The 27,468-nt window shown below is 31.7% G+C and overlaps 1 protein-coding gene across 1 annotated transcript in view; it reads left to right on the top strand.

The window, feature by feature from the left end:
- The first annotated feature begins 11,708 nt into the window (after window positions 1–11,708).
- The window catches only part of LOC114326140 (28S ribosomal protein S30, mitochondrial), a 34,300-nt gene continuing 18,540 nt past the window's right edge, over window positions 11,709–27,468 (top strand). The window contains exons 1-4 of the mRNA XM_028274388.2: window positions 11,709–12,265; window positions 19,382–19,520; window positions 26,373–26,536; window positions 26,595–26,728. Coding sequence (XP_028130189.2) covers window positions 11,832–12,265; window positions 19,382–19,520; window positions 26,373–26,536; window positions 26,595–26,728 — 871 coding nt within the window. The 5' untranslated portion in view covers window positions 11,709–11,831. The remainder of the gene's footprint in view (window positions 12,266–19,381; window positions 19,521–26,372; window positions 26,537–26,594; window positions 26,729–27,468) is intronic.

The raw sequence follows: 27,468 nt of genomic DNA, 5'->3' as shown, positions 1-27,468 counted from the left end.
CAATCGCTAACTAATCGATTAGTAATCGATTTGTGATTTACATGCTGAATGTCACAATTTATGTGGCATTCAGCAGAAAATCACTAATCGATTAGTTAGCGATTGTGTCTGCTGAATGCACCCAATGTCTTTCAAAGCGAAGTGACGACACCATCTTTTTTATTTGGATTAGTGCTGTTTCACTCTTGCGCATAGTAAAGCTGCTACAGTTGTCCTCCTCTTCCGTGCCTATATTCACATTGAATGTCATCCTAGATTTTCGATACAATGTGTTAGAAAGAGATGCAGCAAACCAGCTGACCAGTCCATGAGATCTTGTCGTCAGGAAGCGCGGAAGGTAGGCTCTCTCTATGTTAATATATACCTCTATGGTTCTGTGCAATATACTGACAGGATATTTTATATTGTCAGTGAGCACTACTAGCTAACTTCAGTTCATGGTTCAAACTTGGCAACATCTAATGGTAGATCGGTTAGTGAGATCTCATTTGTTTGCAAACAATATTTTGTGCTACCTACTAATTATAAAGAACATTAAAAGATATGTTATTAAGATGATTCTAGTTCAATATGATATATTTAAATATACTTCTTTAAGGGGACTTTACATCATGCTGTGTACATGTTGTACACACTTGTTGTATAGATTTCTATTTTTGTAAATGCTACGCCATTGCTGTGTGCCAGAGAGCAAAGGTAATTACGATAGCACTCTTAAAAATAATGAACAACCAGAAAGCACTTGTTTATTTCCAAAGGATCCAAAACTGCAAGAACTTTGGTTACGGTGTATCCACTGGAAAAATAATGATAAAGGGGTCAACAAAAAACAAAGTTATCTACTCTCTCTCTCTCCTATAGCGCTACAGCCCAAGTCGGGCCCTGACCTCCCCCAGCATCCGCCTCCAAGTATCTATCTCTGGCTGCTCTCCTCCAGTTGTCCACCCTCAATATCGTTTCTCACTTGGTCTATCCACTTCTTTTTAGGTCTACGTCCCACCATAGTTCCTCTAAACGTTCTAATAGGTGTTCTGTCGTTATCCATTCTTATAAGGTGACCTGTCCAGCGCAATCTTTGTATTTTTGCATAATTTGCTATAGAGGGTTCTCTGTAATATTGTTATAACTTGTGGTTGAACTTTATTCTCTATATACCATTGTCGCAAATGGGTCCCAGTATCTGGCGCGGATCCAAGGGGAGGTCAATGGGGTCAATTGTCCCTTCCTTGAGACTTCGCCTGGTGTCGCCTTTTTTTAAGAAAGAGTTAATTACGATTAAAAATAAATAGTGAGTTTTTTGTCCTGTTGACAACTGAATAACGGAATGAAACATAAAACAGAATTCCTTCTCCTAAGTACGTGTTCTCGGTCTTACTGTATCGTGTCGAGTCTTGGACTGTGAATAAAATCGATCTACTTACCTAAATCGTCTTGAGGCTTTCGAAATGTGGTTCTATAGAAGAATTTTAAAAGTATCTTGGGTGAAGAAGATTCGAAACTCCACAATACTAGAACGTCTCAGCAAGACTACTGAAATTATAGAAGGCATCAAGAAGAGAAAAGTGAAGTATTTTGGACATGTGATGAGAAGTTTCAAATATAGGTTGCTACAAAATATTATGTACGTGAAAATATAAGACAAACGCAGTCTAGGACGAAAAAGCACTTCGTGGTTGATTTAGGGTGGCAGTGAATAAAATTAAGATAGCTATGATAGTAACCAACGTTCTGAAAGGACATGGTACATGAAGAAAAATAAAGTAACAACCCATACCGAAAAAGAATCCTGCGTACGCGGGTGACCAGAAAATTTTTATTTCATTGCCCCCTCCTTGCAAAGTTGCTGGATCCGCCGTTGCCAGTATCCTCCTTATCTTTATTTCAAAAGTATTAATAGGATTTATTTTCTTTTCAGTTATGATCCAGGTTTCTACACCATATGTTGCTATTAGCCGTATGATGATTTTATATATTTTAGCTTTACTTCCCTATGGATGTCTTTGGATCCAAACACCTGCGACAGATAATTTATCTACTCTAAACCCCAAGAATGCACATCAAACATTGTGAGCAATTGTTAATATAGTTATTTCTAGCGATATTTTTTATATAATTTAAAATACAGTGGCGGCCGGTCAGGGTCGGCAGTGCCGACCCACACATTTATAGATATAGATTTTTTTAATATTTGTATCTGTGAAGTAAAAAAATCTGTCAGATAATATAGACTAAATTTTATTCATGGTTTTTAAAAGGATTTGATCAATCCCAGCGTTAAGTGATCCCTGCGCATAACAGACTTCTCAAAAAATGAATGATCCAAACCATTCATCTGACTTTTCGGCTAGCCGTACCCAACTCATCCGTAGCTTGACGATTTACACGTAAAACTCAACGAAATAACAAGTCGATGAGCAACCGAACATACATTCTCTCCGTAGGCATAAGCGGCAGGTACGGCACATTTTAAGTCTGCTGATCGGCGTTTCATTTGGAATCATCGGCAGAAATTGTCAAAAATAATCACGCCGTTTTACGTCGTTTAATTGATATTGTAATTTTTTTAAGTTGTCAGGAATTATCATTTAGTGGACATGATGGATCAAGCATTTGTTAAAAATCAAAGTAATTATAGAGAATTAATAAAATTGTTTTAGAAATATTTACTTTCTGATTCGAAGTGTATTGATAATACAGAATGAACTAATATACATGGGCTGATTATCGGAGAATAGGCCATTTTTGGGAAAAGTTATTTACCAGCAATTTTATTGCTGGAATCGAATTATAAGATCCTATATATTAATAATATAGGTATGCAAAGTCCTCAGATATTGTGCTACTTTTTTATAAACAAAATGGCGCACGAAAATCGTGTTTTTTTCAATTATTGCTCTATAACTCCAAAGATTTTAACTTTACAACAAAAATACCCAAATAAAAATTCAGCGTGATTAAATTCTGCATAGAGACGTGTTTTTCCCGATCTGCTCCGATGAAAATTTTCTTTGGAAAATGCGGGTTTCCCAACAAAATTTTTAATTTTCAAATAAAGTTTTAGATAAGTAATTATCTACCAATAATTAAATATTTTGGTGACTTAAAAGCCTTCTTGATTTAGATTATAGTTCCAGAAGCTGGTGAAAATTGAACGAATATTTTAGCAACAATTCAATTGTTAATTAATAATTTACGGTCGCAATAATAACCAAAATAATTATGATACACTGATCAAACTTTGAAATCTTATAAAGATGAGATGCCTGTTTAACATTTTCTCGACAAAATATAAATTTTTAATTTTTTTGCATAATCTTTAACTGTTTTAAAAAATTAGTTATAAACAAAAGTTAACGTTTCTCAGAAAGTTTTTATTATATTATAATTTTAAAAAATAGCTAAAATGCGCTAAAATATCTTGAAAATGAATGCTTTAAAACTTTTTTGCAACCATTTGCAAAAAAGTTATGAAACAGCAAAGTAAACATACGATTACTACGGTGTTTATAATTTTTTAATTCTTTCAAAGCGTAGAAGTGAGTTTAAAGTACAAGCTACTTATTTACAAAAAAATATCGATTATAAGTTTTAATGGTTATATTTTAATTAAAGATTATAAATATATTTTTTTGTAATTTACACGCGCGAACGTAGAATAATACAGTACTGTAGCTAAAATTTTCACTCGACGACCGGCGGCCGCGCGACGTACACTTTTAATAAATAATGTATGCTGCGTGTCAGTCGCTTCAAGTGAACATTTTAGCTCCGACTCTGTATCAGGCCTACTTTTGCGCTAAAAATTACAAAAAAAAAGTATTTTTAATCTTTGATTAAAATATAACCATTGCACTAATTTTTGACATTCTTTGAAATTTTTTTTAAACATTTAAAGATTATGCAAAAAAATGAAAATTTTACATTTTGTCGACAAAATATTAAATAGGCATCACACCTTTATAATCTTTCTAAGTTTGATCAATGTCTCATGATTATTTTGGTTGTTATTGCGACTGTAAATTGTTAATTAACAATTGAATTGTTGCTAAAATATTCGTTTCATTTTCACCGGCTTCTGAGTTTATAATCTATACCAAGAAAGCTTTTATTTCACTAAGCTATATAATTATTAATAAATAATTACTGGCCCAAAAAAATTATTTGAGAATTCGAGATTTTGTTGGGAAAACCCACATTTTTCGAGGAAAATTTTCGTCGGAGCAAATCGGGAAAAACATGCCTCTATGTAGAATTAAATGGGGTAAATTTTTATTTGAGTGTTTTTGGTGTAAAGTTAAAATCTTCGAAGTTATAGAGCAATAATTGAAAAAAATACGATTTGTCGGCGCCATTTTGTTTATAAAAAAAGTAGCACACTATCTGCGAACTTTGCATACCTATATTAATAATATATAGGATCTTATAATTCGATTCCAGCAATAAAATTGCTGGTAAATAACCTTTCCTTGTACTTTACTAATTAGACCAGCGTATTATAACTATTTTTTTTTTCAAAATTTAAAGATTATGCAAAAAAAATAAAAATTTATATTGTGTGATAAAATATTAAATAAGCATCTCATCTTTATAATCTTTATAAGTTTGATCAATGTATCATGATTATTTTGGTTTTTATTGCGATCATAAATTGTTAATTAACAATTGAATTGTTGCTAAAATATTCGTTTAATTTTCACCGGCTTCTGGAATTGCAATCTATACCAAGAAAGCTTTTATGTCACTAAGTTATTTAATTATTGATTAATAATTACTTACCTAAAACTTTATTTGAAAATCAGAGTTTTTGTTAGGAAAACCCGAATTTTCCGAGTAAAATTTTCGTCGGAGCAAATCGTGAAAACCATATCTCTATGCAGAATTTAATTGCGGTGAATTTTTATTTGGGTGTTTTTGTTGTAAAGTTAAAATCTTCGGAGTTATAGAGCAATAATTGAAAAAAATACGATTTGTCGGCGCCATTTTGTTTATAAAAAAAGTATCACACTATCTGCGGACTTTGCATACCTTGCAATTGCATATTATTAATATGGAGAATCTTATAATTCGATTCCAGCAATAAAATTGCTGGTAAATAACTTTTCCATGAATTTTGCTAATTAGCCCAGAGTAATGATCAAATAGTTACATTTTGAATAAAGGTATTGAATCTGAGATTTAGAAAACCATTTGCTTTTCGCTGGAAGTAGATGAAACTTCTGATTACCATGTCATTCACAATTATTATCAATTATTTTTGTTCGGTACGCGTTACGTGGTAATATTTATGAGAGGTTTTTAGGTTTTAGAGACGTGAGTAAAAGCAATAAGGCAGAATTAGTTCAGAGAAATAAGGAAAAAAAATATCATGTTGGTGACACAAGCCCCTCCAGGCCGAAACCAAATTTTTTGAGTAGCGTGGACATATATAATAATAATATATATGTTTCCTGCAGCCGATTTTGATGATATACATAGTTATAAACAAATGAAGATCAAAAAACGCTAAATTTTCGCTTTTTTCGTCTATTGCCAAAAGGTTAAGCATTTTAAACAAATTTGGAAGTAAAAAACTCATAAATCATATAAAAAACTTAAATATGGCGTCCGCTGAATATGTCTATCCTTATTGGTTGCTTAGAAAATTGCAGAATAATTAATAAATTTTGAGTTTTTATAAATATTCATAACTTATGTAAAAATTAACTTAGAACCTTCTTATTATACAAAATGCTGGAACTTCTGGTGCTTAAATTATACTCTAAATTTCATAATAATTGGTCAAATAGTTTAAAAGTTATTTAATTTGTTTATCCCAAATTAATTTTTTTTGCAACACTATAAGTCAGAAAATGATGAAATTACAGTAATACTTTGGATAGTTTATGAAAGAAGAAGATTTATGCTAATAATTTAATTTAAAAAAAAATGACAAAAAATAATTCTAAGTATCGCAAAATTATTTTGCAAGAACATGTCGATTTTTTGCTTATAAACAATTAGAATAACTTTTTAACCATTACCCGTAGAAAAATTATTTTTTCATATTTAAAAAGACTGAATTTTTATACAAATTTAAAAAAAGAAAAAATTGTTCTAGGACAATTAGGGACGAAGTTGATCGCCCCCCATTTTTTAAGTCACATCAGCTTTCTTTATAACAATTTTCAAATCAAATCAGTCACATTTGAAAGAACATACTTCAGAGTTTTAATGTACCAAATATAAAAAATATATACTTTCAAACAAATCGTCCACAAGGCTTCAAAATGTAACCCTTAAAATCGGCCGGCCTTGAAACTTGGGAGATCGATGAGAAGGGGGAAGGAACTGTTAGCTGTATCTCTTGTTCTCGCCTACGGATTTCGACGTTTCTTTTTTTAATTTATATGTACTTTTTGCGTACAGTACGAGTATGCATTATTTAAATAAATAAATTATTATATACACCATCAAATTTGTTTAAACAATTTTTTTTCAATTTTTTTTAATAATATTTGAAGTAATTTTAATCACAAAACATGTATATTTATGAATAATATAATAATACATAGTTTTTTTATTAAACTTAATAATAATTTAAAGTATGAAAAAACAAATTATCCCATTCAATTGTTTCTAAAAATAGTATTGTTCTATAGAAATCAGAAAATCTCAAATGAACTAGGTTTTATTTTTTTGGTAAACATGCTATTAGATGAATGAAAAACTGAAGTTACAGAACCACCAAACAAGAGATAAACGCAATTGATTGGGGTTGGAAATTAAGCTAAGAACCGTTAGTACCGATTCGATCAAAAGATCTTCTTTATACCAAAAATTTTATTAAAATAAACTATCTGCTCTTGCAAAACTGGTTGCACCGAGTACTTGTTAATACAGAGATATAAATAGTTTATGGACTTCGATAACCAAAACCTCTATCTTTCACTATTATCTATTTTGAAGTTTCTTTTTTTTAACCTGTATGTACTCTTTGCGTACGTTACGGATATGTTTGTTGTTAATAAAGTGGTTATTTAAATAACTATGTAAATTGTGTAAACAATTTTTGGAAATTCTTTTACGATATTTTGCATATGAACTTGACTTTACAATAACTTATATTAAATGGGTAACTGATAATTGTTACGTTTTTCATAAAAATACAAGTATTCCTAAATAAATCTCCTTTAATTTTATTTTAAGAGTCTTGTTATAATACCAAAATATATGAAATATCTTAATTTTTGTTTTTTTTTGCAATCTTAAAATTATAACTTTCAATCTTGCAAGATACAATTATTATAATATTGTAGAAAATTTCTGAAAATAATTTTGTTCTTTGTATCCTCTCTCTAATTGTGTTACATTTCATTTTTCGTTTATATCTAGTAGCATGTTTATCAATAAATAAAACCTAGTTTATTTGAGATTTTTTATTTTTAATTCAATATTATAAGCAAATGTTAGATTTAGGAATAATTGAATAGGATTAGTGTATAATAATTACAGGGTGTACAAAAATACAGGTCATAAATTTAATCGCATATTCTGGGACCAAAAATAGTTCGATTGAACCTAACTTACCTTTGTATAAATATGCACATAAAAAAAGTTACAGCCCTTTTAAGTTACAAAATGAAAATCGATTTTGTGCAATATATCGAAAATTCCGAGAGATTTTTTATTGAAAATAGACATGTGGTATTTTTATGGCACGAGCATCTTACAAAAAAATTATAGTAAAATTTTGACACCTAATTTATGGGGGTTTTGTTCTTTTAAACCCCCCCCCCCCAAACTTTTGTGTACGTTCCAATTAAATTATTATTGTGGTACCATTAGTTAAACACAATGTTTTTAAAACTTTTTTGCCTCTCAGTTCTTTTTCGAAAAGTCAGTTTTTATTGAGATACCTATTTTGAATATTAATCAAATCCACTATATATTTCTAAATATGGTTAAGTACGATTATGGAGACTTGGTAATCGTATGAAAATTTATTTATAATTTACATTTTTAGGCATATTTTGAACCATATTAAAAAAGAAGCCAAATCTTGATAAAAGGTGCCTTATCGAAAAAATACTGGGAGACAAAAAAGTTTTAGAAACATTGTGTTTAACTAATGGTACCGCAGTAATAGTTTAATTGGAACGTACACAAACATTTGAGGGGGGTGTAAAGGAACAAAACCCCCATAAAATCTTTATGTAAACGTATTAAAAAGAAGCCGCAACTCGATAAAAACTGCCTTATCGAAAAAATGCAAAGAATCAAAAAAGTTTTAAAACAGTGAGTTTAACTAATGGTACCACAATTATAATTTAATTGGAACGTACACAAAAGTTTGGGGGGTTTAAGGGAACAAAACCCCCATAAATTTTTTATGGGATGCACAAATTTCACTATAGTTTTTCTTTAAGATGTTCCTGTCATAAGAATGATACATGTCCATTTTCAATAAAAAATCTCTAATAGTTTTCGATATATTGGAAAAAATCTATTTTCGTTTTGTAACTTCAAAGGGTTATAACTTTTTTTATGTGCACATTTGTATTCAGGTAAGTTAGGTCCAATCGATCTATTTTTGGTCCCAGAATATGTGATTTAATTTATGACCTGTATTTTTGTTACGCCCTGTAACTAATATGTACGTTTTACAATAAAAGTTACATAAAATATTATTTAAAAAATTGAAAAAAAAATTGTTTAAACAAATTTGATAGTGTATATAACAATTAGTTTATTTAAATAACGCCTATTCGTAATGTACGTAAAAAGTACATAGAAATTAAAAAAAGAAACAACGAAATAAATAATCGAGAACCAGAGATACAGTTAACAGCTCCTTCCCCAAAAAAATCCAGCTCTCATCGCTAACCCAAGTTCCAACGCTGGCCGATTTTAAGGGCCACAATTTTAAGCTTTGTGGACGATTTCCTTGAAAGGAAAAATTGGTAGGTTAAAACTTTGATGTATGTTATTTTAAATGCGGCTAATTTTATTTCTTAATTGTTATAAACAAAGCTGCTGTGAATTAAAAGAAGAAGGGCGCTAACTTCGTCCCTAATTGTCATAGGACAATTGTTTTTCTTTATAAATGTGTATAAAAATTCAGTCTTTCTGAATATGGAAAAATAATTTTTCTAGAGGTTACGGTTCAAAAGTTATTCTAATTGTTTATAAGCAAAAAATCGACATGTTCTTGCAAAATAATTTTACACTATTTAAAATTATTTTTTGTCATTTTTTTTAATTAGGTTAATAGCATAAATCTTCTTCTTTCGTAAACTGTCCGAAGTATTACTATAACATCATCGTTTTCTGACTTATAGTGTTGTAAAAAACATTAATTTGGGATAAACAAATTAAATAACTTTTAAACTATTTGACGAATTGATTTGAAATTTAGAATATAATTTTAGCACCAGAAGTCTCAGCATTCTGTGTAATAAGAAAGTTCTAACTTAATTTTTGCATAAGTTATGAACATTTATAAAATCTCAAAATTTATGACTTATTTTCCAATTTTCTAAGCAACAATTAAGCATAGACATATGCAGCGGACGCCATATTGAAGCTTCTTATATGATTTATCAGTTTATGACTCTCAAATTTGTTTAAAATGTTTCACTTTTTAGTAATAGACGAAAAAAGCGAAAATTTAGCGTTTTTTGATCTTCATTTGTTTATAACTATGTATATCATCAAAATCGGCTGCAGGAAACATATAGGCTATTAATATAGATGTCTATACTACTTAAAAAATTTGGTTTCGGCCTGGAGGGGGATGTGTCACGAGAAAAATCTTATTTCTCTGGACTAAATAGATTTTTGGTGTTTTAAAGAACAGATTAAAATTTTTTGATATCAAAAATAAATTGGTAGGGCAAACTGGGGCAATCTTATGACGGCGTTGCTGTGAAGGCCGCGTCCCATCATCAAATAATTTGATCAAACTGGTTTGAGCAAACTGAAAGTGACAGTTAGTGACGTCACATCCTGAGTGTTCATTGTGGATAATAATGAAAAATTTTAATTTTAAATAAAGTACAAACAAGTTAGACAACTCAATACAAAAAATTTGATCAAACTAGACTGATAGTGAGAGCACAGATTTTTAGAATTTCAAAAAAACTGCAATTGTGACGTCACTTTGACGTACTTCCGGAGTTTGCTCAAACTGTTTGATCAAATTATTTGATGGTGGGATGCAACCTTGATGTGTGGTGAATTGAATGGTCTCCAGGCAAAAGTTAAAACTATTGCATCACAAGCTTTATTTACTCACTATTATGCGCATATAATGAATTTAGTTTTGCATGATACCATCGTCTGTTCTTGCTAGTTTAGCTCACCTAAACGGATTACTGCTTAAGAACAAATTTGTTTCGAAAAAAAAGCGAACAGTTTGTCAGACACGATGAAATTTTAAATCTCGGTTAGTTTTATCTAAGCAGATTATCTCATATCTCTGGTAGTTTTAGTATCTGTAGCAGATTTTCGTGAAAAGCTTTTGGAAATTTTTGATTTTATTATCGAAGGCGACGATTTTGAAAGTGGCGATACCTCGATCCGTGAAGCAATCCTTGAAAACTTTATTAAATAATTACTCTTTTAATATTCTTGTAAATATTTTTTAAGACAGAGTTTGCCCAAGATATTCATTGTTGTTCAAAATCAGTCAACTGACAGTATTAATTCCAAAAATAGAATACGAAAGCTGGTGCAAAATCTCAGAGATTTTCGTAATTATAGTAGTTTCCAATATACCTATACGCAGTGACGTTTTGGATTCGCTTGATATTTCCAAACCATCCCAAAAAAGACAACGACATGATACATATCTCGAAAAACGAGTAGGTATATCTTGAAATTTTGGATACCTACTATTATATACAAATAGATACTCGTTTTTCGAATTTTGAAGATTTGCAAATTTTTGACCTCTTTGACGATTCAAAATTTAAAGTTACCTTTGCCAAAGAATTTCCAAGATATTTATTATTACAAGTTAGGTACTTAAAAATTATGCCGATCTAAATATTTTCAGAAAGTGGGATAAGTTACAAAATATGTATGTATAATTCTATGTAGTAAGTACTGCAATTCATTACATCAAACTGTTCATCAATTCTCTTATTACCACCAATTTCTGCCTCAAATAAACGGGATTTATCTTGTCTCAAAAGAATCAACACGTATTGTCGAAACACCATGAAACAAGAGAGAATGTCAAGTACATCAAATAAAAAAAAAACAAAAAACAACAAAATCTCCTATGATGATTTAAACCTTTTAGTTTGATGGTATACCTATATGAGGAGACAAAAAAACCTTGCCGGCCCTGTCTCCAAGGCCACGAGCCGCCACTGTTAAAATAAGATATTATTTATTTAAAATAAAGTATTATTCTTGATATTGTTTTTTTTTTGTATAATAAACGTTGCTTACAAGGAATTACTTTTAATTTTATTTTGTACAAACTTGTAATTAATATATTTACCAGAATATAAAATTCTATAAATTTTACCAGAATGTGTACTTTAAAATTGTGGTTTCGAAAGCGGTAGCACCGAACAACAAAGCGGTAGTCCAAGAATCAGACTACCGACGTCATCAATTGCGACGTTGCCTTTTTTACTTCAGGGCTTGGTGGCTGTGGAATGTTTTAAAATTCCTGGTGTAACTGATGTTACAGGCCCAGGAGGTTTGGAAAGCGAAGAAGAAAAGATATTTCAAAAGATAGTTAGGTTATAAATTAATGTTTCATTTTTCATTTATATTCTAGGAAAAAGTATTACTTTTAGCTTTTAGTATCAGTTAATAACATTATGAATTAAAGAAACATGAGTGTTATCCGTATAAGTCCCTCTGTTTGCCAACGGCTGTTAGGCTGTAGATATGCATCAACAATAATTCGTCATGAGGAAGAATACACGTCCAGTCCGAATTACCCCCCTATTCTCGATCTCTCATACAAAAAGAAAAGGGAGCGGAAACATGATAGTGTGTATGACGAAATTAAAGCAGTAAAAACTATAGAAGAAAAGCAAATTAAGCTGAATATGCCGAGGTATTACGGATTCAAAAGTTATATGTTGCTTGAAGATCGTTGTCATTATAACAACCTGCCTCTTACACAACACGTTACAAGAACACATCTTGTGGTAAATAACGACTTACCACAGTTCTACAAAGAGTTAAATGTGGACGAAGCGACTTTACAGAAGTTAAAATCTGAAATAGAAGATGTGATTTCTGTAGAAATAGATGGCTACCAGTAAGTTATTATGTTTAACAAACTATATTATTCCTATTTAGATTCTACTATCTCTTTACATAGTTAACACGTTGGCTGTCGTAGGACACAAATGTTATGTCTCATGTTGTTGTCAGCCAATATTTTAATAAGAAACAATTTAATATAGTAATACAGTAAAACCTCTGTTAACCGAAACGGCTGACAGTTTCAATAATTTCGTCAATAAAAGTAAATTTTTACCTCAAAACGGAAACAATTCGATGTTAATTTGTCAAAGTCGTCAACATTGCTTACATACAACTAAAGAACGCAATTAAATATAAAACACATTGCGAAATTACCTCATAGTATTCTTTAATACCAACTTTGACGAAAAATACTATGTAATTTGATATAAGAAGAATACAGAAAACAATGTTATTTTTAACCGAAATTCTCGTTATCCGAAACGGCCTTCCTCCCCAATTATTTCAGTTAACGGAGGTTTTACTGTATATTTAATAAGACATAAACAAACATATTGCCATCACATTGAGCAAACACAGTGACATACATTTCAGTGCCTCTCTCCTTTCACTCTTTTTCTATCATAAAATGACTGTAGTCAACACCCTCCAAAAAATACTACATACTTGACAAATTGATACAAAAACTCACCATCACACACCTCTACACTCTTCTTACCTCAGGAGGTATTGGAAGTAAGCCATCTGGTATATTCCTATATTCAGTCAGGTTGTCACAGCTAATATTTCCTTTGTAGTTGATTGAGAAACCTCTTCAGTCTCCTGTAATTGCTGTCATTGTTTCCCATTTTGTCAAGGGAAGAGACTCTATCCTCTCATCGGAGTGCCTTGAAAGTTAATACATTTGCAGACACGCTTCAGATGAAGACACATCTTATGGAGTAAGTGACTTCATATGCAGTGTGTCCATGAATTTGTTAAAGGAGGTCATCCCTGATCGTTTCTGTCACTACTCCATACATCTTCTCTTACCTCCTCATGCATTCTTTTTTGGACATCCTTGGTCAGTGTACAGTTTTATTAACCTTCTGATATCTACTAATTCGTCTCACCTTAATGTATTTCTTCCTCAGTGACAAGTGACAACTACATTGTTCTACAAATAAGCAAAAAATTTTTTAACCCAGTGCCTCGTCTCTGACCCTAAGTCTACTGACTTTCATCTAAATTGCTCGTATTTCTCTCTAAAAAATGTGTCTCTATCCCCATACCATCCGTGTTTATCTTCCATCCCCTTGGCCAACTTTCTGCTTTATCTCCTTGCCCTTAAGGTACGATTCTGATATCGAAGGCAGTTGCAGTTGTCTCCATGACAGATGTCACTACTTTGCACTGGACAGCAACTGCAATTGCTGTCCAGCAGAATGTCAGTCGCTAATAAGTATACAAACTAATATTGCAAAGTAAATATGTATGTCATGGTAGCAACTGTAACTGCTGTCTGCCACCTGCTGTCAATGTCGGAATCGTACCGTTAGATGCCACTTCAAACACTATTTGCTGTTGGTCTCTGAGGTTCTCTACACATTCACTGTTTAGACTCTTAACATTCTGATTTCTTGCATTCACTAAGCTCACTATGTTCGCTCACCACATAATCTCAAGATTTATGAAACCTTACTTTTTCTTTATTGTATTTTACTGTTATTGGGGTTCCCCTTAACGATGTTCTACACCTTCGGCAAAGAATTAAGGATTTGCATGAAATTTTAGTATGTTATAGTTTACTTCAAAAAACTAAGACATGATTTTTTAAAAATTATTTTACCATGCTGTTTAATTACTATTAAGGGTCAAAGTTACGTTTTAACATGGGCTCTTATGGGAATTCTTAAAAAGTTAATAACTTTTGACCCAAATTTACGATTTTTAATTATTTGTGCGTAAATTAAAGGTTTTTTTGTAAGGAATAACATATTAAAAAATGAGGATTGTTTACTGTACCATTTATTTTTAATTTATTTATTATAATTAATTCCGTAATTTCCGTAATTTATTATAATTTATTTTTATAAAGTATTCAATACTGAAACATATGATTTGAGTATTCTGCTATAAATGCATTGTCACCAACTTTCGCTTGCATATAAGTTTCCCCCCTTTCCTCTGAGAGGCATACCCCGCAACGAAGGTGTAGAACGTCCTTAGTAAATAAATAAAAAAATAAAAATAAAAAGAGCCATTTAATAGGTACAGCATCACATTCCTACTTTTTATTACAAATGATATTTATTTATTTATTTATTTTACGGGCAAGCCCAATTCTATAAAAGTACATTACATTTTTTAATTAAACATAAAGTGTTACATAAATACATAGTGTACAGATAAAAACAATAACATAATATAATATAAAAAACAGACATACAGATATATAAATATAATATAGAAGTAAATATGTAATAGGAAATAATATAAAAACAAGTTAACAAATTACAGACGTTTCACTCAAATATTGATCCCATGTAAATTTCTTTTAAAACGACTGATGGAGTTGTTGAACAGTTGTAAATTGTAAAGGGAGTTTGCTAAATTCAAGACTCTGGGTACTGGGATACACTAAAGTGAATAATTAAACATATGGAATGGTACATAAAATGTTGGCACTTGTCTAGTGGTGCGAGGTGGTACAAAGAGTGCGATCTTATTTAGTAGTTGAGAACAACTGCATATACCAGTTAAGATATTGAATAATAGCAAAAGGTCCCTTTGTTTTGTCCGGCTTGCAAGAAAGGAGACCTGCAGTTAATGCTGCCATACAGTGTAATCTTGATAGGTATGAAGCTTAAAAGCAATGTAACGGAAAAAACTATTTTGGACTTGTTCAAGTTTCCTAATGTAGACCAAGTAGTGTGGGGACCACACTGAAGAACAATACTCAAGGTGAGACCTGACCAAGGAGAAATAAAGAACTCTAATACTGGATATGTTTGTAAAATCACGAGTTGTTCTTTTTACAAAACCCAGCATTTTCATAGATGTTTGAATGACATTGATGATGTGAGTATTGAAACAAAGACAATTTTCCAGTGTAATCCCCAAGTCCTTGATTTTATTTACAGTGTTGAGCAATTGGCCATCAATGTAATAATTTGATAATATTGGGTGGTGAGTACGGTTAAAGTTAATTACATGACATTTGCTGGATTTAAGGTTCATACCATTAAGTGAACACCATGCAGAGAGGTTAGTTAGTTCTAATTGCAATATGGCAGCATCATAATGATTTTTTATAACTTTAAAGCACTTCAAGTCATCAGCAAATAGCAAGTCGTTACAATCATGAAAACAGTTGGTAATATCATTAATAAATATATTAAAGAGTAATGGACCCAAATGGGACCCCTGTGGTACACCTGACTTAACCAAAAAACTGATTTTTTGATAAATAACTTATTATTTATTGCTTTACAGAAGTCCTGACAATGTAGTTAGTAGATTAGAGAAACAAAATGAATTTCATATCTCTGGCCCTTCCTAATAATGTGACCCATGTATTCGATTTTGTCTATTTCTATTGTGGTTAACACATTCAGACATCTTCACACAGGCAGGTCCCTTTATATAAGTGTATGCATATGCAGTTGTGTCCGTGAATGTGTTAACAGAGGTCATTTCAAATTTTGGTCAAGTTGGTCTTTCAGAATTATATCATTTGTGGAGTTTAATTTAATACTTTCCATAGATTCTAATAAAGATAGCTTAAGGTAGGGTGACTATATGTCCGGACAGTCCGGATTTGAAAGACATGTCCAGATTGGCATCCGGATTTGAGAAATGTCCAGATTTTTTTCTTTACTAAAAAAATGGAAAACACTTGCCACAATGGTGAGAAATTTCATTCTGTGCAGTACCTAGTTAAGTTGGTCACACTGCTTGTCAGCAGCGCACAAGCACAAGCAGACAATAATCAGTTGACAGTCAGTTGAGTTAGTGTAATGATTACTGTGTAATTGACTGTGTTCTAGGTCTAAAGTATGTTAAAACATAGGTGTATATTTATATATTTTAAACTGGCAGAGATTTTCGATGTTAGTTGCATATTGTAGCAAAACAGCTGTACTTTTAATTGTGCCATATGCATTTTCGCATATATGTACAATGTAGATGTAGCAACACAGACAAATTCACATTTTACATTTTCTATAACCACTTGGACTACCCCTGTCCGGATTTGGCCTTAATAAATTATGGTAACCCTAGCTTAAGGGAACCCGAAGTCCCTTTTAACGACAATGTTAACATTGTGTCACATAGCTCTGTAACCAAAGCATTTAGATACCTAATTTTTTGTTTATTTTAAAACTAGATGTATTGCTTAGTCCCGCGTATATTTCTGTAAAGTTAAAGTGAAAGAAATATTTATTTTAAATTTTTTTAAAATACTCTTACAAAAAAACCTAAAAAAGTTTAGATTTTATTTTTTATTTTACTTTTTTTTGTACATTTTTCAATAAAACTTTACGCGGGACTTGATATTAGCTATGTACAACTACTGTAAAAATTTGGACCTTATATCATCTAAGGATCCAGAGATATTTGACATCAAAAGTTAAAAACCTAGTATTCAGGAAATCTCAAAAACATAAAACACTCTAATAGGCTATAAAGCTACCGGTACACGGTAAGTTGAGTGCAGATGTTCAAAAAATTTTGTAACCATGGATATTTTCTACTATAATGTGTTATATATCGTTGGAAAGAGAAGATTTCAGAGAATAATTTTCAATCATAACCCAAAAAAACTTAAGAAATTCAATTTTCGGACTTTGGTTGCCCTTAAGGCCTTTAATTTAAATGTGGAAAATTTGAAATTGGTTGTTAAAAGGATTAGTATAATCTATAAAGTGAAGTGCATACATAGAATCTGTTTTTCTATTATTAAAAGCCCTTTTGTGTTCTGCTTGCTATACATTTTTAAATATAATACCTTACAAATACCAGTTTTGAACGCTACAAGTTTTTAGGTAGTCACCACATAAGTATAAGTTTGTTTACACTACTGTGTAAGTGGCTGCCCAAAAACGTACATTGGTCAAACTGGTAGATTTTTTTACAAACATGAAGCAGAACACAAAAGGGCTGTCAATAATAGAAAAGCAGATTCTATATGTGCACTTCACGTTATAGATTATAATCATTCTTTTAACAACCAATAACACTATCTTATCTATCTTTATTAGAAACTTTACTACAATCACCGGCACAAAATTCCGCCACCCAAAATTTTTGATCAAGTTTGACAATTTATAACTTTATTATTTGTGCTCCGATTTTCAAGATTCTTGCACCAGTTTGTAGGTATGTACATGTATTCATATTTTTTGGTATTATTCCGGTAACAAAAAATTTTGCTTGCATGTCATTGTACAGGGGTGAAAGTAAGCGTTGTATTTTCTCCTCATTTTAAAAAATTCTGTGGAAAAATGGAATAGCTGATTTTGTTTCATAGTACTGTCATATTTTCTCGGAGGCATCACCAACATTTTGTTTTTTGAATTATCCGAATATCTTTTTTCGGACGGGGTCGAGTTCGCTCCCAATGGTAAGAATTTTACCTGAACTAAAAAAGGTAGAGTCCGAATTGGCTCCCATAGACAAAATTTATTTTACCTAAACATGTCGAAAATATCACTCAGCGTTGTCACTTCTTTCAAATTTTCTCTTTTTGTTAGAAACAGGTACCTTCCTAGAAATATCTATGGGAAAGGAGGAAGACCTAACCCTTCGGTCCTAACTTAACTTTCGGGTATTAGAGTGTAGAGCGCAAACCGGCCGATTTCAGGTAAGAGCGCAAAACGGTCGAACGCATACCGGCCGACACCGATAATTTGTGTTAAAATTGCCACATATGCCAATGTTGAACTAAAACAAACTCTAAAAGTATTTGTCTAAAAGTATAATTTTCCTATAAAAAGTCTATATCACTATGTAAATTTCCTAAGCAGTATAAATATTACACGATTTGGCAACAATGTCTAATGTTTCCGCGATTATATGAGAGCCTACCCGCATTCATGCGGGAGCCAATTCGTACCCTTCTGAAATATACCTGAACGAAGCGGAGCGAACTCGACTTCACCCCTTTTTTCTTGTAAGAGCTGTACCATTTTTTGTAAATAAAAACACTGATTGACTCATACAATTGAGGTTGGATTGATAAGATTAGAATGGCCCGCATGCATCCCAGATCTCAATCATATTGAGCATTTATGGGATGAATAAAAAAAGCTATTTGTCGTCATCCTAGGCCTCCAGAAAATTTGGTACAGTTATGGCCCTGGTAGAGGAATATCGGGCTATTCCCCAGGCAAGGAAAACACATCTTTATTAGATGCTAAACAGATTGCGAGCAGTCTTTGCTGCAAGAGGTGGACATAACCGCTATTGAATTGTTTTGTTTTGTTGTTAAAATTGTTTTGTTTTGTTAATTTTAGTGCGTTTGATATTTTTAATTAAATAAACCTTCAAAGTAGTGTTTTTAATTACAGCTCTTACAAGAAAAGAGATATTCAGATAATTCAAAAAACAAGACCTTAGTGATACCTCCAGGATAATACAAAAGGAGTATGAAACAAAATCAGCCCTCCAATTTTTCCACAGAATTTTTTAAAGTTAGGAGAAAAAACAACGCTTACATTCACCCCCGTATAATGCCATCTAAGCAAAAAAATTTTTTTACCGGAATAATAGCAAATTGACATCAATATATGTAGCTATAAACTCGTGCAAGAATCTTGAAAATCGAAGTACAAATAATAAAGTTATAGATTGTCAAACTTAATCAAAAATTTTGGGTGGCGGAATTTTGTGCCGGTTAGTGTAGATTCTCTGCATTCAAAACTAACGGATATCCTAAAGCTATCTTTACTAGAATGCTTGGAAATGAATAAATTGAGACAAAAAGCTCTACCCTGCACAACATATTCATCTAACAACTTTGAAGTGTAGATTCGTTGTAAAAATATATCACTCGAGAAAGTGAGAGAAAGAGAAAGTTTTCAGTGTTTTATTCTTCCATAGTTAAAAGTAGTTTTATTCTTCGATCAAAAGTACTTCCATCAAATAACAGTCAAATCCATCACTTATATAAATTCTTATATTGTAGAAGAACACATGATCTTAAAAGTGAAGATATTAATGAGGCTAAAGTTGAAGATTTGATTAGTAGTTCCGTTACTAAACAGATCAATAGAATAATATTAAATGAACTTTCGGCAAGTTTACCCCATCTTAAAAATGCAAAGGTGAGTTTAATTTTTTTTAATCTACAAACTTTTAAATGTTCTATATGTTACAGTTCAAGTTGATTATCCAGTTGGAGTTGACTCCAACTAGTTGGAGTCGACTCTAACGGCTGGTTTCAGTAAAAGTTGATTATAAATATAAAATGAAGATTTATATTCAACATTTACTAGTAAAAGTAGACTCCAACTAGGAAAAGTATACTCTTCCCAATGCCATTTAGTAAAAGTTGATTCTGATTCACACAAACAGCCGATGCTAGAAATTAAATTAATGTTACTGAATATGTTCAAATTAGTCTAGGCTGTATCGTCGTCCCCGTTAGTGAAATTACTCCGATTCGAATTTTTTGCACAAACTTACTCAAAAAGAGGTCCTTATAACAAATCTACTGGGTGCCAGGCAGTACCTTGATCGATAAATTGTTTAAACAATTTTTTTTAGACAAATTCACAAAAATAATTTTTTCACTTCGAACAATTTTTTTTTAGATCATTTGAGTTATTCTGAGCAAAAAAAGGTATTTTGTGATTTTTCTCTAAAATTGATTGTTGTCGAGTTATACGCGATTTAAAATTTGAAAAATGCAAAAATAGCCATTTTCAAGGCTTAATCTCGGTTAAAATCCATTATTATGAAAGTCAGAAAGTGACCAAATCAAAGTTTATAGCCCCCTGTACAAGATCCAGCAGAAATTTTTGTCACTATTTTATTACTAAGCTTTATCTTTAATTATTAACAATGAGCGCTAAGTGCGTATTAGGCGGCCGTCAATGGTGAGTGCTAAAGAGATGCACCATTTGGGCCGTCCAATGGTGAATCTCACTCGCACTCACATTGACGGCCGCCTCAATACGCGCTTAGCGCTCATTGTTGATAATTAGAAATAATATCTTATTAATGAAATAATGACAAAAATTTCTTCAGGATCTTATAGAGGTAGCTTTAATCTTTAGCTTTTTTAGTTTCTGACTTTCATAATATACAGTGAGCACGTAAAGGTTGGAATAAACTCATTTTCTCGAGAATGGACGATTTTAGAAAGAAATCCCGAAACAAGTCAATTTTTATTTTTAAATTACGACTTTTTGGCATATATTACTATACTAGTGACGTCACCCATCCGGGCGTGATGACGTCATCGATGATTTTTTTAAATGGGAATAGGGGTCTTGTGATAGCTCATTTGAAAGGTAATTCAATTCTCTATCCAATAATATAACTAATAACATAATTTTTTATACAGGGTGCCCAAATTTTTTTATTTTTTTGATTCAATTTACTGACATAAAAAGAAGAATGCAAGTAATTTATTTAATTCAAAATACATTTTACTGCTCTCATAAAACAGAATAAAATGTTTATTTGAAAAATAATCATTGCTTTTCGCTTAAATTAAATGTTCAAACTGTCAAGAGGAAGGTGGGTGGCTGCTTTAATACTGAATTTAAGTAAAAAACAATATTTTTATTTGTCAAATACACATTATTTCCTGTTTTCTGATAGGAGTAAAATGTATTATGAATTAAATAAATTACACACATTCTTCTTTTTGTCAAAAAATTTAATTAAAAAAAATATTTTTTGGACATCCTGTATAAATAATAATGTTAATGTTTATATTACTGAATAGAAAATTGAATTACCTTTCAAATGAACTATCACATGACCCTTATTCTCATTTAAAAAAACGTAGATGACGTCATCACGCCCAGACGGGTGACGTCACTAGTATGATATATATGCCAAAAAGGCGCAGTATAAAAATAAAAACTGACCTGTTTCGGGATTTTTTTTCCAAAATCGTCAATTCTCGAGAAAATGAATTTATTCCAACCTTTACGTGTTCGCTGTCTAATATCGTATGGCATTTTTGCCTTTCGGACAGTTCCGGCGCCAATTACATCTTTAACCCTGTTTCAAGTAACTAATGTCGATGTACACTAGCCCAGGGGGCCCGACGGCTTAACGTGCTCTCCGAGGCACGGTGAGTGGGCTCGTGTCATTATTGGAAATGAAAATGGTTTGTCTTTGGCAGGGCTCGAACCCACGTGGACTGGCGTATGAGGCCAGCGATTATGCCGTTACTCCACGGCCGCTCGCTCGACTTTCACAATAATTATCTTTAACCGAGTTATTAAACCTTGAAAATGGTTATTTTGGCGTTTTTCAAATTTTAAGTCGCTAATAACTCGACAGCAGTCAATTTTAGAAAAAAAGGCCCAAAGGTACTAAAAAAATTTGTACAAAGTGAAAAAATTATTTTTGCGAATTTGTTTAAAATCATTGTTTATCGCCAAACGTCACTAAAAGCATTCATTATTGTACTCATTTTCGGCAGTAAAGTAACACTTTGTTGTATTGAAAGAAGAATGTTACTTTACCTGCCGCGATTATTAATCAAATTAACCGAGATTGAATGTAAGTGGTCAATGGCAGCAATCGATTATTTATTCTAGTGAAATTAAAATTTATTTACTTTAATTATTAAAAATATTGTACAAAATTTATCTTATTATTAATAAAATTTATGTCAAAAAGTAAAATTTTGTAGTGTTTCGCAATTAGGTATATTCATACAAAATAAATCAAAACTTTACAGATTTAGTAATTAGGTAGGTATGCAATATTGATAACTATCGATTAAACATCAAAACCGGCCATCATGCAAAAGTCATCTGTCATTACTGTCATACGAATTTTTTATTTCGTCTAAAATTAAAAAAATGTCCTCAAAGTTGTAAGTAAGTGTTAATGTTTTTTATGATTGACGATACAATTTTGTACGCACCACCTCAATACTCTTTACCGAACGCGTCTGTTGCTCGCTTCGCTTCCTCTGCTCGTAATATCAGACTCGTTCGATAAAGAGTCACTTTGGTGACTTGGTACATAAATGCCCGTAGTCATACAACTCCAAAGAAAAAAAAACTATTAAACAATTTTTCGACCGCGGTACCGTGTGACACCCTGTGTATTTGTTATAAGGATTGTTATACGGATGTATTTCTTTGAGTATGTTTGTGCAAAAAATCGAATCAGAATAATTAACCTAACGGGGACGACGTTACAGACTCTACTAATAAGTAGTTAAAACGGTCAAGACAAAGAAACGCACACTCATCAAAAATGCACTTGAGATTCTCGTATAATCAACATTTACTGAATCGATCCAGGAAGAGTCAACTCCAACTAGTACAAGTTGATTTAAATTTTTAAAATCAACTTTTACTGCTCGTTTCAGTTGGAGTTGACTCCAACTAGTTGGAGTCGACTCTAACTGAGAATCAACTTGAACTGTAACATATATAACGATGCAAAATTCTGTGTATGAATACTGTACTGTCTCAAATTGGTGAAAATGAAGCCAATGTTTTTGAAAAAATCCAAAATTTTCCCTGCTCTTGGTACCAATAATGGTCAGTGTTTTTGAAATTGTATGTACTCACCTGTACTGATAAGAATTGATGGCATATTTTCTAAACTTGTTATTACATATTTGTAGTATTGATGTATACAGTCCGTACAATATAGATACTGTTGCTCGTCATCTGCATCATAGCATATGACATCACATGATACCAACACGAAATATTTAAGTCATAGTTGTATTCCTTTTTAGAATCGTTTAGCTGAGTACACTGGAATTATAGCTACTAGACATATTTTATTATATATGCATAGAAATAATATTGGAAGTGGCAACACTAGATTATTGTTATGATTTCGAACTTAGTGCAAAAATTTATAGGGATTTACATAAAATTGGCTACAAAATTAAACAGGTTCTGAAAAACTTGAATTTCATTTTGTTTTATAGCGTTTTAGAACAAGCAAAACTTTTTATCAAGAATGACATTTTTCGCTAAAATTGAAAATAACAAAGTTTTTCCTCTTGGACACCCCATCCGTGGACACTCTGTATTTATTGCTTTTATTATTTACTTTAACGTAAGATTATAACTTAATTTTTGTTTTCTATTTCTAATGTTTTTATTTATTTACATTGAATATTAATTTGTTTTGTTGTATTGGTACCGTGCAAGTTCGGCAAAGCGACACCTATTTCTACGCTCTGCAACTTTATTCGCACTTTTAATTATATTGGCCAATTACATTAGTCCTGGTTACTAAATAATTGTCAAGGCCATAGTCCAAAAAAATAATAAGAAGAAAAGATAAGATTCAGGTTATGTTATTAAAACGTAAACAATTATGTAGTAAATAAAATTAGTTATTAAAATGCAGTACTGCAAGCAAAATACAATTAATTAAATTTACCTTTATATAATAATTGCATATCATGTCAATATTGTGGAGCAACATATAATGTTTCTTCTTAACTGACAATAGATATGAAATGTACGTCAATTTGACAATTTCAATTGACAATATGAATTATTTAAGAAAATTGCAAAATTTCTCCGCTATTCGCGCACGACCGTTTCTCAATTCCCTTCCAAGTACTTGCACGCCGCGAATAATACACTTTGCAATAATTATGTGTAATATTTGTTTTAAAATGAATTCAAGAATTTTTTGTAATTGGGACACAATGTCAACTAAGATCTCTGACGTAGATAATGACTTGCAACAGTATCTATATTGTACGGACTGTATGTGATTCATGTTGAGTCAAAAGACCCCTTAAAAATTTCCCATGAGCTTGTAGTCTATCACAAGTTCAGCTTTATAACCATTATAAAATCAGTTATGTTGTTTTATTGCTTCATTCCACATAATACTTAAAAGATGTTGATATTAATTAGTTTGAGTGAAGTTTTTTAAGAAACCTTGGGCACCATGTTGAGCCGGACAACTTTTCTAATACGGAAAGTTTTCGGAAGGGGGCGTTTCGTAAATATAGTGGTTTCTAAACTTTAATGCACCCTTCAAAATTTATTTTTATCAAACAATCGTGCAAAAAAAATCATCATTTATGACTCCTTTTGAGATAATCACAACATGACAATAAGACGTTCATATAGGACGTCCTAGACAAAGAGAAAGACTGTAAGTAGTTACTATGGATGCTGGTTTTAAATTGAGTGTGAGGTTATTTACCTGTACCTGTAATCAAAGCTGAGAGGGTTTCTAGAACAATGGTGCAAAAGAGTTTGTACGAAGGGTACTAAATAATTTATTGTACAGAAACACAAAACTGGAAAATAAAAAACTAAGAAATGAAGGAAAGACAAACAATACATATAAACAAATGGATCAACACAAATGAGCATTCAGAGAAGAAAACAAAAACTACTATATACTACTATATTACGGTGTATTCCAGGAATATACAACTGTTTTGGATTATCGCGACAACGAATATTTTAGTGTGCGACATAAGAAGTACGAAAGTATTTTGCTCTAATAATTACTCCAATAAACAGCAATATAATTTGCAATTTACTTTCGTTCTTCATATTTTGCACAGTAAAATATTCATTGTTGCGATAATCCAAGAGGGTCATACTTACTAGTATGAGTCTTTTGAAATGTCTGTGTGTGCGCACTATACTGTCTATGAACACATCCGCTGGTACCAAATTCCTGGCTCTGGAAGTACGGCAACGTTGCACCGTTGCAGTTGGTTATAACAGCAAAATAATTGCTATCACAGGTGATACAAACTGGAACACTTGTCCGCACAAAAAAATCTGCTCGATTGCTTCTCAAAGTAAGGCACAATCTTTTTCAGCGCAACTGCTTGCTCACACTTTGAGCGCTACGAGCAAACGGGGTATTGCTCTGAGGTCGACTGAACTCGCAATTTTTTACTTTTGAGAGAGACTGGCAAATGGGTTTTGAGAACACACTGACCTAAAAAGGTCCACACTGATCCATGATGCCAAGAGGGAAGCGGGGGTGGCACTTGAGGTCTCGAAGAGAAAATCTTTCCTGAAACATATGAGGCACACACAGTAAACTAAACACTTGTCCTTTATACATATTGGCACTGTTGACAGTGTTGCATTCAAGAATGGAGTTAAAAACTTACACGAAAATTAAATTAAAAGTATTTTAATAGATTTTTAAACATGTTCGAGTAATTATTCGAACAACTCCATTAGTGTGTTAGTGTGCCCCCCCCCCCCCCATATGGATCATAAAGAGTCATAAAATGTATTCGCGGTGTGCAATTACTTGGAAGGGAAACGAGAAACGACCGTGCGCGAGTCGCGGAGAATATTTCAACTATCTTAAATAATTCATATTGTCAATTGAAATTGTCAAATTGACGTATATTTCATACCTTCTGTCATCGAAGCAGAAAAGTTATATATTGCTCCACAATATTGATATGATATGCAATTATTATATAAAGGTAAATTTAATTAATTGTATTTTGCTTGCAGTACTGCATTTTAATAACTAATTTTATTTACTACATACAATTGTTTACGTTTGCATAGCATAACCTGCATCTTATTTTTTCTTCTTATTATTTTTTTGGACTATGGCCTTGACAATTATCCAGCAACCAGGACTAATATAATTGGCCAATATAATTAAAAGTTCGAATAAAAGTACAGAGCGTAGAAATAGAGGTCGCTTTGCCGAACTTGCACGGTCCCAATACCATCACAGCTGATTTTTGCAGGATTGTTTGATAAAAATATCTGAATAAATGAAGTCTCATGAGGGAGGTAATCATGATATTACCAATAATTAAAATAATTATGTAAAAGTATTATTTAATAAATTAATACAATAAGTTTTAAATAAAAAGGTCAATTTGATATGTGACTGAATATTTTAATTTTTTTTATTGCATATAAATAGTTATAATTTTCAATTGGTTTTATTAACCAATGATTTTACTTTTCTTCATATAATTTATATAAATTATTTAGATCGATATTGATCCCCGAATCGAATCCTCTTGGTATTGTGGTGGAATCGATCCTCCAGAATATGCAAAAAAATCCAGAGAAGGAATGAAATGGATGAAGGACCTTGTAGATGAACCATTTGATAGGCTTATGGTATACATCGGAAACCCTAATTTATCATTAAGGTAATTTTATAAAACTTTTAAATATTGGTGCATTTTTCAAAGGTAATAATACTTTTAGGTCAGAATTACCACTGAAACCAATAGTATCTCATGCGGAATCAGAAAATCCTGAGCTAGCCGTACCTGAATTTAATTATGATCCAAGGGTGGTTGGGATTACTTCAGAACACAGGCACATAGCTAATTTACCAGGTATGTTTTTATCAATGATTCAAGGAATTAATTTATTAAACACAAACTAAAATTAACACCACAGTGATAATAAATAAATTGAATAAAATTATAACACTAGCAGAAGAACAACAACAGGTCGGGAAGATCATGTACCGACGCTATATTATAATGAGCAAAGTATAAGAGAAATCTTTAGAATAGAACACACCAGCATATTTATGTTTCGTGCACCTGAAGCAGGAATTTGACAGGGTCAAATTAAAGAATAATATTCACTTATTTTCCGCAAGGGAGATACCTCTAGGAATAATCAACACAATCGAAAGTATTTACCAGAAAAACACAGTAGAACTAGAAGAATTAACTGATCCAATTGAAGCTGGCAATGGGATAAGGCAGAGGGATTCCCAGGGTCCTCTATGGTGCAACCTTGTCATGGATGAAATAATAAAAAAATTAAGAACTAAAATAGGATACCAAATGGAAAAAAACAATTAAAAATAATCTGCTATGCAGAGGACTCAATATTAATCTCTCAAAGTGAAGATGATTTACAACATATGATGCACCAATTTAATTAACTGCTAGAAAATTGAACACGTGATTCTCCCCAAAAAAGACAAAATGCTTGGTTATAATAGCAAATCTACTAAGATGTAAATTAGCGTTTGAGGGTGAGATAATAGAACAATTGATCGGGTTTAAATCATCGAATAGGCATCATCCTAACTAGTTACAGAAGGCTTGAAACAGAAGTT

Source organism: Diabrotica virgifera, chromosome 5 (genome assembly GCF_917563875.1).
Source record: "Diabrotica virgifera virgifera chromosome 5, PGI_DIABVI_V3a".
Taxonomy (NCBI): domain Eukaryota; kingdom Metazoa; phylum Arthropoda; class Insecta; order Coleoptera; family Chrysomelidae; genus Diabrotica; species Diabrotica virgifera.
This window is presented reverse-complemented; position numbering and strand designations above follow the sequence as displayed.